The 17802-nt window shown below is 40.1% G+C and overlaps 1 protein-coding gene across 4 annotated transcripts in view; it reads right to left on the reverse strand.

The window, feature by feature from the left end:
• TNIK (TRAF2 and NCK interacting kinase) overlaps positions 1-17802 on the reverse strand; it is a 406211-nt gene that overhangs the window by 300060 nt on the left and 88349 nt on the right. For all 4 annotated transcript variants that reach the window (XM_082458916.1, XM_082458915.1, XM_082458918.1 and 1 more), the window contains exon 2: positions 16004-16069. In XM_082458916.1, the coding sequence (XP_082315042.1) occupies positions 16004-16069 (66 nt within the window). The remainder of the gene's footprint in view (positions 1-16003; positions 16070-17802) is intronic.

Here is a 17802-nt window from a genome sequence, read left to right on the forward strand (position 1 = left end):
AGGAATAATGGCTTGCTAGTGTTACCCCTCCACTTTAAAAGGGACCCTAAGAACTGGGGACCATAGATCTCTGTTAAGCCAGAAATTTTTAAATTAAAGGTTAAATCACCGAATGCTTGAGTTCAGCCCCACCTTGCTTTCATTCTTCCAATGAATTATATTTGCTTAAGTCTCTGGTGTCAAAAGGTTGTAGGTGGGTTCAACTTCCAGTTGTCAGAGTGACCTAGGGCAAGTCAAGCTTTCTAAGGCCAGATTCTTCATCTGAACAGCAGGGATCGTAAGTATTAAGTATCTACCTCATGACGCTGTGGAATGGAGCCTTTCCTCTAATGGGCATAAGTGCTATATATATACACTATACATATATATTTACATACCAGTACTGCTTCTATTGTTAGCAGAACAAAGTCAGTCCTTGAGCTTTAAAGAGACACATGAACCACAAGAAAAGTCAAGAACTTCCACTTAAAACCACAATGAGATACCACTGCACACCTGTCAGAATGGCTATCATCAAACAGACAACAAATAACAAGTGTTGGTGAGGTGTGCACTGCTGTTGGGATGGCACGTTGGTGAAGCCACCATGGAAAACAATATAGAGGCTCCTCGAAAAGTTAAAAATAGAACTGCTATAAGATCCAGCAATTTCACTTCTGAGTATTTACTCAAAGAAAACAAAAACACTGATTCAAAAAGATATATGCATTCCAATGTTCATTGAGGCATTATTTATAATAGCTAAGATATGGAAGCAACCTAAGTGTCCATGGATAGACAAATGGATAAAGATATGGTACATACATATATATAATTCAATATCACTCAACCATAAAAAAGAATGAAATCTTGCCATTTGCAACAACATGGAAGGACTTATAGGGTATTAAGTGAAATAAGTCACACAGAAAAAGACAAATACCACAGGATCTCACTTACATGTGGAATCTTAAAAATAAAACAAACAAACAAAACAAAAACAGACTCATAGGTACAGAGAATAAATGGGTGGTTGCCAGAGAGAGGGAGAGGGGACATAGGTGAAGGGGATAAAGAGGTCCAAACCTCCACTTATATAATAAATAAGTCACAGGGATACAGCATAAGGAATATGGTCAATAATAATGTAATAACTTTGCATGGGACAATTGGTTACTAGACTTATGGTGGTGATCATTTCATGATATATGCAAATGTCAAACTATTATGTAGTATACCTGAAAGTAACATAACATTGTACACCAACTATATTTCAATTAAAAAAAAAAATACTGCCATCTAAAGCACAAATTAAATCTATGAAACTCCTAACCACAAGAGAGGACCCCGGGTAACAAATATAAGGAGACTGTTCTTTAACAAACTACCAAGAGTTCTGAATGCATCTTAACCTCTAAGGTTCAAGTCTAGAAAGATAGAAACATTCTTCCTCAATGTGACCTTCCATGGCACACAGGTCACTGGGCTGTGTTTTTACCTGTAAGTCAGTTCTTAGGCTTTGAGCATTTCATCGAGACGCTCCAGTCCTTCATCCAAGCAAAGCTGATATTTGTTAGTTCTCACAACTTTTATTCTGGAGAATTTTTTGTAAATCTCCTCCATGCTCCAAATCCCCCCAAAAGTGTATGTTAGTATGAAGTGCCATTATTCTAACAAAATCAGCTTTTCTCGCCACATATATATCATAGGGTGACACTGCACCACCAGGAACTGGCCTCAACTGCTACCTCTTCTTAGGGAGAAATCCAATTCCAATAAAGCACAGAACCCTGTCAACACCAACATCAAATAGATATACATACCCTTGTACATCTACTCATTTTTTTGAACTAATATTCAACACTAAGCACTTAACTGCTTCTATTTTAACCCAAAACACAAACTGTGAAGAGGGGATTTTCTCCCCTATATTTACTCTGGAAGAGACACCAGCCACAGAGAAGTCACTTAAACCTCATGTGCCCACAGACCTGAGCTGGTTAGCTCCCTGAGCTGTGTCCCTCAAGGAAATCTGGAAAGAAAACCTCTGGGCTTTAACCAGGACCTCAGAAAGCAGAGAGGAGGGCTCGTTAGCAGAGCTCTGTGGGCTTGTGAGCTCTGTGGGTCACACCCTTCCTGAGAGGCAAGATCCTGACTAAGACGTTGAAACCTCTGGATGTTCATGGTCTCAGTCAGCAAATGGGTATCATAATCCCACCCAATCTCTGGATTCAAGTGTTAGAACAACAACATGAGGACCACAGACTTGGAAATGCTGAGACGCTCCCTGGAGACCAATGCATGGAATAAGGAGTCTCTTCAACACTGATCATGCAGACGGCAGAATGCTGGGGGTGATGGAAGTTGTGACTGGAGTGCGATGGGAAGCACATCAGTACCTGTCTTACTTTTACATGTTCACAAATAGATGGATTTGAAGGAGAACTAACACCACGATATGTAGTACTTAGGACGAACTTCAAAGACCACAATTGACCATGGTATTACTCATCAGCTGAACCAGTATTCATAAATCTCCTTTGCTTCTGGACTGAAAAAGAATAGTCAAACAACGAGCTTTTTGTTCTGGACGCTGCTATTTTTGTTTTGGGTTTTGATGGTAGGCTTGTTGTTGTTTTTTTCTCCCTATTTTGTGTTTTTCCTTATCCCCTACCAACACTCAAACACTGGTTTCTTGGACACACCTTAAATTTAGAACATATTTACTCAGATGATTAACTGTAGTCATTAGTCTTGTTCAAGCAAGTCTCGTCCTGAGCAACGGGTAAGCTGGAGACCCAAGGAAGAGGGCAGCCTGGGCTTCTCATTAGGCATCTGCTCATCCCACCCAATCCCCATCCTGCCGCAGACCATTCAGGCTGGGCGCCGAGCACTTCCTCCTTTCAGCACTCAACAGACAGGCAGATCCCTGTGGGGAGGGGAGCAGTTTGGGTGCTGAGCTTCCGTGATAGGTTTCTTCAGGGAATAAAAGGTTTTGAAAGTTCTGAAGGATCTCTCAACATGGGTAAGTGGGTACAAAATTGTAGAACCAAATGTACCAAACATTTAGGTGACAAAACATTCCTCTTCTGCTAAAATCATCAGAAGGGTTAGCAGGGGGAAATCAGAATCTGCTTCATTTGAAACTCCTTTTAAGAGAATATACAATCAACTCTGCCTCCATCCAGACAAAAAGACTCATTGTCTTTCGTTTTCACTAACTTTCACTCTTTTGACACATAAAGAGAACGAATGAGGTGAATACAGGTCAAACTTCTCATTGAAGCATCTGATAATGGCCTTTAGAGGCATTGCTGGAGTTCTTGGGCACTACCTACTTAAAATCTGCAGGGGGAAAAAAAAAAACGTGACTAGTGTGATCCTTAATGGAAACAGAAATGGAGAGTCTCTACAGAGAGATTCCCAACCTGCATTCATGATAAATTATTCAACAAATAGTTTGTATCTTGATACTGTTGCCAGATCACTCTCAACTACATTACCCAGAAATTCCGTCCTTTTATCCTCTGTTTCACTGTCTCTCCCCATCCTCAACCCCAAACACACAAACCTAGGCCCCCCCTAAGAGGGGAAAACACAAAGGCAAAGAGTAAGCAATCTACCACAATGCCACACCAGGTTACAGCTAACTGGAGAGAAAAGTACAGATTATGCACTGGCAAATATTTGCCTGGTCTCCAGAGCAGTAAGATTCATCCATTTGCTCCAAAAGTACATGACTGCAGCTGAGAGAATAAATCAATTCAATTCAACAAACATTTATCAAGCTCCAGTCTGATTGCAGAGTCTTTTGGAGGAAAAATCACGCACCTGGATATTGGAGCTGATTTTTGAAGAAGTCTAGAAACATGCTATTCCTGCCCCCTCCCACCAAAAACAAGTCATGAGAAAAGAAGCAACCAACTCCCTCAGATGATCAGCACAGCAGCATTTTACATTGTAAAATGTAACAAGCCCAAGTTCCAGTTTGTAGATGGAAAAGAATTCCCTTCCTATCTTTCTGGGGAAATAGCAATTTTGTTTGTTGTATAAAAACATAGTGTAAGAAATCAGTGATTAATTACCCAACCATCAATCACCTTTCAGTATTTTGGATATAAAGATTAGACCAACTATATATTGAAACAAGTTATGTCATCACTACTTTATATTATATATTCAGACTTATCAGGGATCTACTTGAAATGAATTCTAAACATGCAATGCAAGAGCAGGGCAAAACCAATCCCTGCCAAACATCTAGGGGGATTCTCCATCCCCTCCTCCCGCCCCAGATTTCCTTCTGGGGAACTTGTGTGTGGAGCTGAGAGAATTTAGGCCATGTGACCACAAGTCAGGCTCTATCGCCTACTTGTGGACCTCAGGAAAGTCATTTATAAACTGAGACCTAACTTCTTCAACTTTAAAACAGGGATAATCATATCCCTTCTGTCTCACTTGTGAGGATACTGCGAAGGTCAAATAGAATAATGAAGACGAAGGTTTTATAAAAACTGTTATAATCATCAATATTGATGTTCAATTCCACAGTCCTGGAGACAGGGGAGCAAAAGGAAAACCTAAGAAAACCCACCTCTGTTCCCAGAAGTGTGTAACAGGGTCTTTACAAGTTTAAACGGCCTGTAGCCATTTAGCCACAGGGACAGTTTTAGATCATGTCCATGAAACCAGTTTCAAAAAGAAGGCGAAGGCGTCCCTGGTGGCGCAGTGGTTGAGAGTCTGCCTGCCAGTGCCGGGGACACGGGTTCGAGCCCTGGTCTGGGAGAGTCCCACATGCCGCGGAGCAACTGGGCCCGTGAGCCACAACTACTGAGCCTGCGCGTCTGGAGCCTGTGCTCCGCAACAAGAGAGGCCGCGATAGTGAAAGGCCCGCGCACCGCGATGAAGAGGGGCCCCCACTTGCCACAACTAGAGAAAGCCCTCGCACAGAAACGAAGACCCAACACAGCCATAAATAAATAAATTAATAATTGGGAGAAAAAAAAAAAAAAGGCGAAACAGTTTTTTCCTTATCCTATTTTTTTCTGTGATAATGCACGGTAGGTGGACACGGTTTTGATGTAACTTATCAGTATTTAGCAGCTGTTGGCTAGTATTAAATACTATATTGAGGGTCAGTCTCCTTGATGTATATGCTTCAACAGTTGAGATTAAGCAAAAATGACACATATTCCACTGAGATAGGGCGTTCCAAGCTCAGCAAAACGTGAAAGTGGTATCCTTTTCTTTACAGTTGATATTTTTAACCATCTACTCTGTATTGGCGCTAGAGAAAAAGTAATGTTCCGCAACTCAAGGAGCTCAGAGTTCAGAGTGGAAACAGCCAGACAGAACATTACAAAACAGTGAGGGCAGGATGATGAGGAGAGGTCAGCAAGTGTCCCAGGGTGCAGAGAAGGAGGGCTGCTTCTGAGCCAAGGGTTAAGGCTGTCGGGTAGGTGGCACGGATAAACAGAAACTGCTAGCGCTGTGATAGCACTGCGCATGCGTGAGTGCGGATCCGCCCAGGACAAGGCTGGACAGGGAGACAGAGGTCGCGTCCTGAGGAATCTGGGCCTGGGGACCTCAGTGCGGGGCTGCTCTGTGGATGGATGCAGGAGGGGTGTTCAGGGGAGTGGGGCACTGGAGAAAGGACAGCTGCATCGGGGACACCCTGACCACCTCCTTCCAGAACATTCTGCTGTCGTATGAAATACTGGAGTTTCATATGGAAGAAAAAAAAATTTACTTACTAAAAAAGAAAACAGGTGCTGCATTTAAAGGTAAAGGGAAATCTCATTATAAAAGTGTGATAAAAATAATCACAGCCCAGTTTAATAGAGAAAACATTAACAAGACTCTGTTAGGATTCATAGAAAATGCTTGCACATTGATTGACCTCTACCTCTACTTCTACCTCCACCTGAGAAGGATCATTTTATTTAGATATAAACAGGCTAAAAAAGTCAAGGGCCTCAGCCGGTTTCAGCTTCCTGGAACAAGATGCTGCTCTGCAGGTGCTGGGCAGTCAGTCACCTGGAGGATAAAGCAGCCAGTGAGTCATCCTGAGGAACACAGACACACGGACACGCAGATGTGCAGGACCCTTCCAGCCTTGTTGGAGAGCAGGTGTTACAAGAAACTCTCCAGGAAACCATCACTTCTACAATTAAGTTTACTGGGAATACTTTTTAAAAGGAAGACCAGAGGCTGGGGGAAAAAGGGGGAGTGGGCAGTAGGGAATTACTGTTTACTGAGTACAGAGTTTCAGTTTGGGATGGTGAAAAAGTTCTGGATTTGGATAGTGGTGATGGTTGCACAACAATGTGAATGTACTTAATGCTACTGAACAATATTTTATGGCATGCATATTTTACCACAATAAGAGAGGGTGGGGGAAGGAGAGAGGGAGAGAGAAAGAACGAGGCAAAACTAAAAAGTAGTAAGATTTCTAGTAAATTCAACTGAGAGCCTCCTACTGCATTCCTGAACGTGATGTACAGAACAAAACTGAATTTCTCAAGAAATACTCTAAAGAAAAGCATCACCTGGAACATGCTAGTGGCCTGCCAAAGACTATATGTCCCAACGGGCTATATTATGTAATCATGGGCAAGTTTTCTAAAACAATAGAGCACCTTCCCCCTAAAGGAGACTGAGCTCTTCACATAATTTAGTTCATAACTCTTCCCTGCAGTCTAGAAAGATGATCTCGTTATTATCATAATTATTATGGTAGCTATTTTGTATTTATTAAGAGTTCTCGGTGAGCCAGCTGCTATCCTCTCTTCCTTTGTTGTGGATGGGAACAAAACACACAGCAGTTCTGTGCATTGCCTGGGAAAGTTAGCAACAGGACCAAAATCAGAAGCAATGCCCAAGGCCACAGCACTCGACAGAAGAGGCTGTACTCTGCCCGATTTGGAGGCCCGGGCAAGGCTTCACTCCCCCATTCCAGATCCTCACCACCGAGCAGGGCTCCTACTTAATAGAGAACACATACTTGCCTGCCAAACAGTAGATACTTATTTTTGCGCATGCAAAATATCCAAGTGGACTTAATAAAATTATATTTGAGGTTAAACCACAAAGAGAAGAAATTTAATCCAGGGCCCCAATTAATTATTCTTTTTTTTTTTCCCAATTAATTATTCTTTTTAAGAGAGTCTCAAATGTTTCCCATGTCTAAAGAGTTAAAACTGTGCATGGCCCTAAATTCTGTGCCTGTAATCCTGAGGGAGTTTCATTTCACAGGTTACAAAAGACCCCCAAATAATGGTAATTACATAGTAACTATTGATTGTTTAATTACTTGAGACTGCCTTATAATCACCAAATCATTAAGGGTGTTATGAGATCTAAAAACTACAAGTCACCAGGGTGCCAGCGCACCAAGTTATTTGGTAATTCACTGATATGAGATGGAAGGGAAGAATTTTGAACTAAAGTAATCTAAACACTTCTAAGGAAAGGTGGCACACATGTGCCAAGCCGATAATAGATGCTTATTCTAAAGGCTGATGTTGAATAAATGAACAAACAAGGTAAACAAAACCCCAGGATAGAGATAAGAGTGGAAGAGACTCCTCCCCAAAGGCAAAGACACCAAAAAGAGCCTGTAAGCTACCTGAGAGGCAATACCTTAGCCCAGTGGATCTCAATTCTGGCTTTGCATTAGAAGCATCTGGGAAGTGCTGGAAACCAGCTTTACACAGTCCTACACCAGACCCACTAGAACCAAATCTCTAGAGAAGGGCCCAGATATGTTTAGTTTTTCAAAGCTATCCAGATGATTTCCGTAAACAGTGAGGGCTGAGAAACAGGAGTAGCAAAAAGAAATCCTACAAAGTCCCCTGTGGCAAGTTTTAGTATCAACTCTGGAGGTCTGGCCACCCAGCAGAGAAAGTGACCTTCCTTATGCATATGGCACACAGGCTCACAAAGGTCTTCCCTCTGTGCTTACATGGCAGCCATCTAATTCATTACACCCAACGATCACAGCATGAGGTGACATCGTCTTGAGCCAAATTAGATGCAAAGAACATGGGGATTTATGAAAAGCTCATCAAGCCAACCCATTTCAAGGGTAAATGATTCTACTTATGAGGCAGGAGTAAAATTGTTACCTATAATTCTGGCCAACTGCAATGAAGGTACCTTCTGAGACTAAATAATAATAACTAAGTAATCCTAAAGTCTTAGCTATAGTCAAATGAACCTATGACTAAGAACAATGCTTTGCATATGCTACAGCATCTTAGAGACATGTCTATTTGATGTTAAAAATCACAATTTCTGCACTCCTAGAAAAATAGTGCTAGGGTATTTTTGGCAGGTACAACTTTTTTTAAGTGAATGAAACCAACTAGTACCCTTGGGCTATATCAATTTTAATAGATAATCTGTTACTATAAACAGTACGAAAATTATTTTTCAAGGTGATCGACATACTAGACCTGGCCCAAGAGCCTGGTTTATAGGGAAACAGGAAAGATAGCCCTGCAGCCATGTTTTATATTAAATGCCCCTGATGCGAAGGATGATACAGAGGCTGCGGCAATAGGGAGATGGGGACTTAGCTACGGTACCCGGACATAAGCCATCCTGATTTTCTGTGTTCTATAGAATAGTTCCAAGAGGCATTAAAAAGTTACTTGGGTAGTGAGAGGAAAGGGGAGATTCCACAGTTAAATAAATTGGGAAAATATTGGGTAGAACAAAGTACTATAAATGCTAATATTCAAGAGTAAGGGATGGTTAGGAGCACTATGAAACCTCTTTAGTCACTCTATTCTTTTTTCACAGAGCTGATCTTGGGGTTCCACTGAACACACTTTGGGAAATGTGACTGTCTAGCTAACAAATGTCAGTGAGGCAAAGGCAAAGCCAGGGAGACCTCCACTCAACCCAATGACCCTGTTTGCCTGAAGATCACAAAATAGAAGGGGTGCAAGAATGAATCTGTAGCTGGAGTCGGGCCACCCAGAGAGGACTTTCATATACTTGGTAACACACAGCTTAATGGGCATAAGGATGAAGAAGAGAAAGGTCAACTCAGTATTAAGCTCCCCTAGTCCCTGTATACAGGACTCTGTCACCTACCTTGTAATAAAAGACAATAGCAATAATCAAACCTTAAGTATACACAGCAGTTTAAATTTAACAAAATACTTTCATAGTCCTTAATTCATTTCAATCTCACAGTAACCTGATGGGATATATCAGGAAAGGCATTTTTATCCTCATTTTACAGATGAGAAAACCTGAAGCTCTAAGTGGTGATATGGCAAGCTCAAAGCTACGGCAAGTTAGAGGTAGAGCCAAACCCATAAAGACAGATCCTCAGTTCCTAAGTGAGGTCCTTACTACCCCACTCTCCTTACGAATCTCATAAAAAGGGCTCTCTACTTAGATCTTGTACTATCTTAAGGGGAAAAACTGTTGATTCTTCCCCCCAAATTTGTAAAATATATAATTATTTAAAAATCACTCTCACCTCACTAAAATCCCAGAGTGCTACACCCAGTTCTTCTTATGTCCTCTAATAATCTACTTCTTCTTACAAATTATTGAGAAATTGGCTTTCTTTAAACAAAGACCAACTATAACCTACTTCTTCTTACAAATTATTGAGAAATTGGCTTTCTTTAAACAAAGATCAACTATAGTATCTGAATGGCAATTATATCATCAAATGCCATAAAGAAGAATTAAGAATTGGATTTAACATAAATAATGCAATTCTGAACATACATAAAAACCAAGAACTCAAAGGTAGAAGGTGAAGCACAAAGATGTGTGTGTTTCTGACCTCATCTTCTATGAATGCTTCTTGCACATCAGAAACTCTTCTGCAAAACCAAGACCAAGGAAAGAGCTGGAAAGCTAGGCTCCCGCTGGCGCGTGTGTTTGGGAAGAAGAAAAGGTTGCTGAGCGCCTACTATGTGTCAGGCACTGGGCTGAGGGATTCCACACACATTACACTTTAGTTTTCATAACAACCCTACACTGTACTATTACTAACAGTACTGTTACTCAGAGAGCAAGTTGGCCGTCTTCACAAAACTAGAACGAGGCAGAAACAGACTGGACGCCAGCTCAGTCCTGCTCCTAAGTCCTTTCCATTACACTCCTTTCCACTTATGAAAATGCTAAATTATACCCCAAGATATGCACGTGCCAAGGCCTCTAAGCTTCTTCTAAATCCCCTTCCCACAGTTCATTCAGGTCCCCACTCTGATTCACATTGCTCTATATTCTACACTCCTACTGTCCTGTTTGCACATCAATTTTAAGAGTTTTTGCTATTTTCTCTTATGCTTAGAGAAGTGGTCCTCAGCTGTGGACAACTTTGCCCCTCAGGAGACAGTTGGCAATGTCTGGAGACATTTCTGATTGTCAGGACTTTGGGGTGCACTGGCATCTCATGCGTGGAGGCCAAGGTTGCTGCTAAACATCCTACAATGCACAGGACAGCACCTCCACAACGAAGAGCTATATGACCCCAATGTTTCCCAACCCAGTACCAAGGCTGAGAAATCCTGCCTTGAAGGGATAATGTGGTTTAAAAAATGTGCTTTAGTTTCCTCCCCTATAAAATCATAAGGAGTAACTAAGACACCATATATGAAAAGCTTTAGCACACAGTAAGCATTCAGAGTCCTAATTAGTTAATCTGATTGCACACTTTTTAGAGTAGGAACTACCTCGGTTGGCTCTGCATTCTTCCCGCACAAAGCACAGGGCTTTTTTCACTGGCACTCAACAAATGTGAAATAATGTATTCTTTATATTTGAATTTTTGTTTAAAAAACAAATGCCACTATTATTTAAGAAACACAACATTCTCCCATACTCACTCCTTACCGAACAAGAAGTGAATAGTATAATTCATGATTCATTAGAACAGAATATGAAAAGCTACATTGCATCCTGAGTATGTCATAGAATCACCTCCATAGCAAGAATATTAATAAGCCTACTATTAAAATGTTTTGTCTCACTTCAACAGAAAGTTTATTAAGAGATCACAATATATAGATTTAAGGAAATCTCATGCAACAGGCTCAGATTCTTCTATCTATACCAGGTCAGTTTTGACCGTATCAATTGTCAGGTCTTGAGTTGAATTATTCAGAAACAACCTTAAACTGTAATCACAAGCATGTCAAATAAAAACAGCGAAAGTCAAATCTCAGAATGAGTATGTCAGAACTGGCTGGCATCACATCTCAGGTCCAGATCTTTGTGTTTTTTTACTTTTCTCAGTTTATGCATGTTAGAGTCGGCACAAAAACCCTAAAGTAAATGATTACAAAAAACATTAGGATTAACATTCACTCAAGTGGCCCTACAACAGGATAATCTACAATCATTTTTGCAGAGTTTCTGGAGGTGTGGCCCCAGGGCCCTGAACATCAGAATGAACCCATACATTTATTAGAAGTGCAGATTCCTGGACCTCAACCAGACCTACTGAATCAAAATTTCAGAGGTTAGGCCTGGAAATCTACATTTTTAATCATTTCTCAAATATTTGTTTTGCATAGTAAACTCTGGGAACCTCTGCCAGGAGGGTGAACCCCAGAAAATTGATTTGCCTCATTTGTAAATTTCCAGCATGTGTCTTGCTTCTACAGACTATCAATAATTAATTTAACATAAAATCCACACCCTTACCATAAAAAACAGGGAGAGAATTCTGTTGATGACTTTTGTCCAAATATGCACATCTGAAGTAAGCAGACTGATATTTTATGGGAAATGCTGAAAAAACTGGGAATGAATATAAATAGAATTATCAAGGAAAACAGAGCTCAATTCTGGGCCACACACAGGTCACCATCTACTATGTACCAGATGGGGGATACAGTGATGGCTAGACGGACTAGGTCCCTACCCTTATTTTTTCCTTATTATGCATTTAAATTGTTTAATATATACATAAACAAAGAAGTAAAATAATTTCGGAGAGTGGCAATGCCATGAAGACAAAAAAACACGTTGACAGAGAAAGTCATTGGGAGGTGGGAGGCAGTGGCAGTGGCTGGCTCTATTAGACACAAGGATGAAAAGTGGTTTCCTTGAGCAGGTAACATTTGAGCTGGGACCTGAAGGAGAGAAAGCCAGTCATGAGAGGGTTGACGGGCAAGTTCTCTAGACAGAAAAAACTATTACTAGAAAGACCCTGAGGTGAGAAAAAGGTTCGCATGAAATTATTATTGAAATTAAATCAGAAATCAGATAATACATACAAAATGTTTCATGACATAGAAAGCTATTTTAAAGTATGAAGTATTATTTTTATTAATATGTTAGAATCGTTTCAGGGCAGAAGCCAGGATAATGAAGGACCTCAAGTCTAAGTCATACGAAGAATTAATTCAGCAACTGTGGCTACATTGCCTGGAGATGAGGAGACACAAGTATGTGTTCGGGGGAAGAAGGGAGAAGTCTTCTTCAAATATCTGAAGGACTATGTTCTTGTGGAAGAAGATTACATTTACTTTTTTAAATAGCTCCAAGGGAGTGGAACGAGCTTGAACCGGTAAACATTTTAGGAAGGCAGAATCTTGGCTCAACATGATAATGAACATTCAAAGGGAATTGCAGGCAAATGGAATGACTGGGAGGTAATGAATACCACACAAGTGGAGGTGATCAAGGATGGGCTGAACAGACGCTGGCAGAGGCATGATTGGGCCAGATGACCTATAAGGACCTTTGCAACCCTTTGAAAACACACACACACACTCACACAAACACACACACACTCAGTCACAGTGTTCTCTCTCAACAAGTACTGTAACCACCAATATGGCCTCTTTACTTCATACTTTACAACCTAGAGGAGGTTTTAAGAGAAACCTGAGAGATACTGAGGAATCCACCACATTCCCAATTCACGTTGTCACCCCAGAATAAAGTACATCTCCATCTCTGCAATAACCAATATACAGTTCCAAAGGGCAAATTAAGAAACAGGATAGACTAACATTCATTTTTGAAATCTGTGGCTAAGATTTAATGGTGTTTTAGCAATAAACATTGAACAATTATTTGGACCTATTAAAATAATTACTCTATTTTAACAAAAATGTGTCTGGATTCCATTAGGTCCCAATAAGTGGCGTTCCAATAAACAGCCAAAGCCTTTAGCAAACGGGTATGTGGCCTTCTGTTGGTTCATTTTTTTCATGGGAGCCATAGGCCCAAGAAGATGATTTCCTCATTAAAAACCCTGACAGAGCCTCTTTACTCTTCATTATTTATGCAACCTGTCTAGTAAATAAAGCAAAAAACAGATACTGAACTGCCACTTGACCACCTGGGACCAAAATGATAAACAAATCTAACCTTCCAAGGAGAGACAGACCAAGCTAGACTTGGGAGTAAGGCTAGAAGCAACTTTGAAAAGCTAAATGTTATTAATGACCTTTATATAAAATATGTTTCCACATCTAGATGTAAGTGGCTTATATGAAGATATACGTCAAGAAATACTCTCTTAATATCTATGTATACTTTTTGTTTATTGAATTAAGTCTACTTCTTAAAAACTACTTGTAAATAAAATTATATTATGACTTTCTTAGGACAGCTTATTAAAAGAAACTTATAAGAATCTTTCCAGAAAAGAAAGGCTACATCTGTATAATTGTTCATAAAATTATACCTCATTTTATGAAATCCAGGAACAACAAAAGCCAGGGTTACAAAAAATTTAAATCAAAGATTTAATATTTAATGTAAAGAAAGTATTTATCACAGACACTTTTGGTATAGAAATCTGTTCTTAGGGCTTTAAAATTTATATTTATGTTTACACTATTTTAGAAATATACCTATTCCATAAAAGTTAAATATAACCTATAATGTGGACAATCACTTCCTCAATTATTTCTCTTTAGGTTCACGTGTATTTGAGTTCAGGTTTTGCAGTTTATTAAGCTTTAATCCTTCAGGGCTCGGAGTAACAGCAGGACTGGATTAGTGACCCAGAAAACCCAGGTGTCTCTGTTCTTGAGGGGGTGCCACCTAATATCATCTGGGTCGTCTAGAAACCAAACCCTTAACTGGGCATGGAGGATTAATCCTTCAGGTAAATCACTCCAAGTCCCCAAAACATTTATAGCAAACACTCTCACTTGACTAATGCACAGAAAAGCTGCTGTACCACAAAACAATACATAGGGCTGGTAAAAGAAACCAAGCCTCCTGTCTCAAAGTCCAATGTGATCCCCATGGCCATCTTTGCAGTCTCCCCTCAGCTTGAGAGAGGCCAAATTTCTGTATCAACCACTAAGAGAAGGGCACCCTTTAGAACAATAGTGTTAACAACGTAGTTGGTGAATTTCTTTCCTCTCTGAAGATCTGAGACATCTTGCCACTTGTTTCCTTTTCTTTTTTTTTCAGGTAACAAGAAATTAGGGCTAAATTTGGATTTTCCAAACATTCTCATCCTTAATTGAGAATCCTTATCTCTGTTATCCTGCCTTGCAAGAGTGTACAGTCCACCTCTTAGATTAGTGGACAAAGCTGTGAATCATCTCCCAGATGTGTATTCTACAGGTGGGAAGCACAGGACAATGGAATGGCACTATAAAACCAACAGCATTATACAGAGTTGCTTCTCCATATTGACAGCGAATCAGAAGTAATTCTCTACCTAAATCAGGGCTTAATTCATAAACTCACATTAATTCACAAGTTCAATCCAACTTCTCAAAATGCAATAGCACGATCTTCCAACTTGATTATCTTCACTGAAAGTATTTAAAAGCATTTGCTGAGACACCTTTCTTTCTTGTGTCAGACAGCATCAGTGTCAAGTGAACAGCTGGAGTAGACTACATTCTGTCTAATTGCAGGGGGTTGACATTTTAGGAAATAATCATTTCTTGCAAGAGAGAAATTTTCCCCTGGAGTGGACACCAAAGGGTACCTCCTGGTAAATAAAGGCTTAAGTATTTATATATTTATATTTATATATATATATATATATATATATATATATATATATATATATATATAAAAAAGTATATATATACACACACATATACTTTTGACATTCTGTAGAATCGGAAATATTACAGTCTGGATGACTTCTACAATAATTTTAATCAACTAAGAGAAGTTTAGGACTCAAAGAAGTAATTTTTTAAAAATAGAACAAGAGAGAATTTGTAGTGAAAATGCCATCCCATATCACTACCACTCAGGAAAGTGACGGATATTTCCCTTGAAATAATCATGCGGAAACAGTTGGTTTGTTTTGAAGGCATTTATTTCAATAGCTCATTCACTAAAACCCCCTGAGCTTTAGTCCAAAAAGTTAATTTCCATTTTCTTTTGATAATCAGGAGAATCAACCCACTTTTCTAAACAATCACTTTTTCAGATCATTTTCTGGGAGAAAATATATTTTAAAAGCATGTTTGGAGTGAATTTGTAAGCAAAAATTTAGTAAAAGGGAAAGAAGAACTTTTCATTCCTCAGCTCAATCTCAGCTCAAGTTTAACTTCTAAGTATTTCCTATCTTGTAAGAGTCGTTGCTGCCATTAGGCCTTTCTTTGTGAGGTGGCCAGTTTTCTCCTAACAGTGTTCACTAAATTCATTTAACTCATGCCCTAGGCCAGTGACAAATCTACTTTTCCAGCTGTGATACTTTAATAGCTTAAATTTCTAAAGTAAATAGCATCCTTCGCGCCTTTGAAAACCAGTTCTGGCAGTGATTAAAGTAAAGAAACGAAACATTTAAAGAGCTTCAGATATGCACCATCAGAATGCATGTGTCAGCTATAAGCTCTATCATATATAATGAAGGGAAATGCCCAAATCCCAGAATCCGGTTTAGGCAATGGGACTACAGATACATTTAAAAAGATGGAGAGTCAATTAACAAGTATATTATTTCACTTTAAATCTGTTATGAGACATGTATGAGTGAGAACAGACAGCACTGCTATTCAGCATTCATGAACCGAAACCACACATAAGCCATGTTCAAGCTCAAGGAACTGACCTTATACACTTGTCCGTATGTTCCATTGCCAACAAGTTCCACCAATTCAAAGATCCCTGCAGGGTCCTGAAAGAAAATAAACAATAAAAAGTCAAAACGATATGCTAGCCATTGTCTTAATCAAAAGCAAATACGCATTTAAAATAAGCAAATAAATAACAACTTTAGCTTTGGGGGGGCTCTCATATGTTAATATTAGAGAGCATTAAAATTTAATTCAGCTGCGGCTATGAAATGAGTCAAAATCTATTTGTTTCTAATTTACATTTCTATGAGATGTGTTTAAATCAGACAAAAGGAAACAAGACTTCGTTGAAACGATAAAAAAAAAGAATTAATGCATTTCTCACTGTCAAATGGAAATACACTTGCAGGTACATCGGGCTAAACTGAAAGGCTCATCATCCTGAAGGGGTTCTAATTCTGAAGATCCTTCTGTTTGACATTTCTGAGCTGCTCATTGTGTCGAACACTGGCAGTTCAGAAAGGAGTGCTCCTGTGTTGTGGGGCAATCTTCCCTGCAGAAGTCAACAGTTTCCAAGAGAAAATGGAATCAACCTAACTTCCTCTCTCAGAAAGTATTTCTCTGGATTCATCTCCCCTCTCGACAATGCTGCTTCTGCAAAATACGCTTTTGCGGCTGGCCTCCAGTTCCTGCAGGACCTGGAGAGTCCCGGGCAGGATCTAGAGTGCAAACGAAACCGGAGAACTATGCAAGTTCTTAGCACCGAACAGGTGTCTGCTAACCCTCAGAGTCAGCTGTGTTGGAGCGCTCAATAAATATCCAATAATCGTGGATATTATTACCAAATTACCATCCCTGAAAGCTGAAAAGAAAAATCAAAGCTATAAGATTCAACTCAGAGACAGAAAGTGCCTTTGGCCTCCTCTGATTCCTAACTGGACAGAAATGATTTCTTTAAAGGCCTAGCTCATGAATCACAAACATACATGTCCACAGAGGCCAGGCTAGTAACGGAAAAGAGTGAGGGGGCCGCAGGGGCCTGGGACAAACTGAGGAAGTCACGTCCCCTTTGGGGGGCAGGGGGGGCCAGCTGGAACCAATCGTTGTCATGTCAACCTATGAGCACAGTCTTGCCAGGTCTAAAGATTTTTTTGAAGAAAAACTGAACATTTTGTTTCATGTGAGATCTCATTTTTAAATGTTAGGCATGAACTCACTTTAAAAAAAAAAAAAAACTCTGGGGGACAAATGAAAAAAACGTCAGCCTCTGGCCTAAAAAGCATTTCCCCTCTCCAGTCAACAGGTTTACAGAGCACTGCCATATGGTGTGACAGTGACTGAGAAGCAGGCGGGGGAAAGCCTGGATTTTAGCTTCAGACAGGCCTGGGCTGAGCCCCAGCTCTGCCTTGTCTGGCGGCGTGATCCCAGATCTCTCCCCTGGGAGAGCAACTCCGTCTCCACGCAGATAAAACGGGGAGGACATCTACCCAGCAGAGCTCTGGGGAAGAGTAAGTGAGGGCCTAGCACCACACCTGCACGTAGTCAGCAAACCTAATATCGGACAGGAATCATTTTTAAGCTGAGGAATCCCACACCTCTAGTAGCATTTAAAGGGAGAGGGGCTGCTATTCACAGGGAAGGGGACAAATGAGTCGGAGGTGACAAGTTAAAGCTCTTTAAAGTGACAGTCTTCAGTAAATCAGGCCCAAGAATAGCCCTTTGTGATGCGTCTTCAAAGATCTCACATAGAAAACAAATTTAAAAAGCAAGAAATAAGACAAAACAGCAATAGCTGAAGCACTTAGTCATTCACAAAAACTGCAATTAGCATTAT

Source organism: Balaenoptera physalus, assembly GCF_965194825.1.
Source record: "Balaenoptera physalus genome assembly, chromosome: 4".
Lineage (NCBI taxonomy): Eukaryota > Metazoa > Chordata > Mammalia > Artiodactyla > Balaenopteridae > Balaenoptera > Balaenoptera physalus.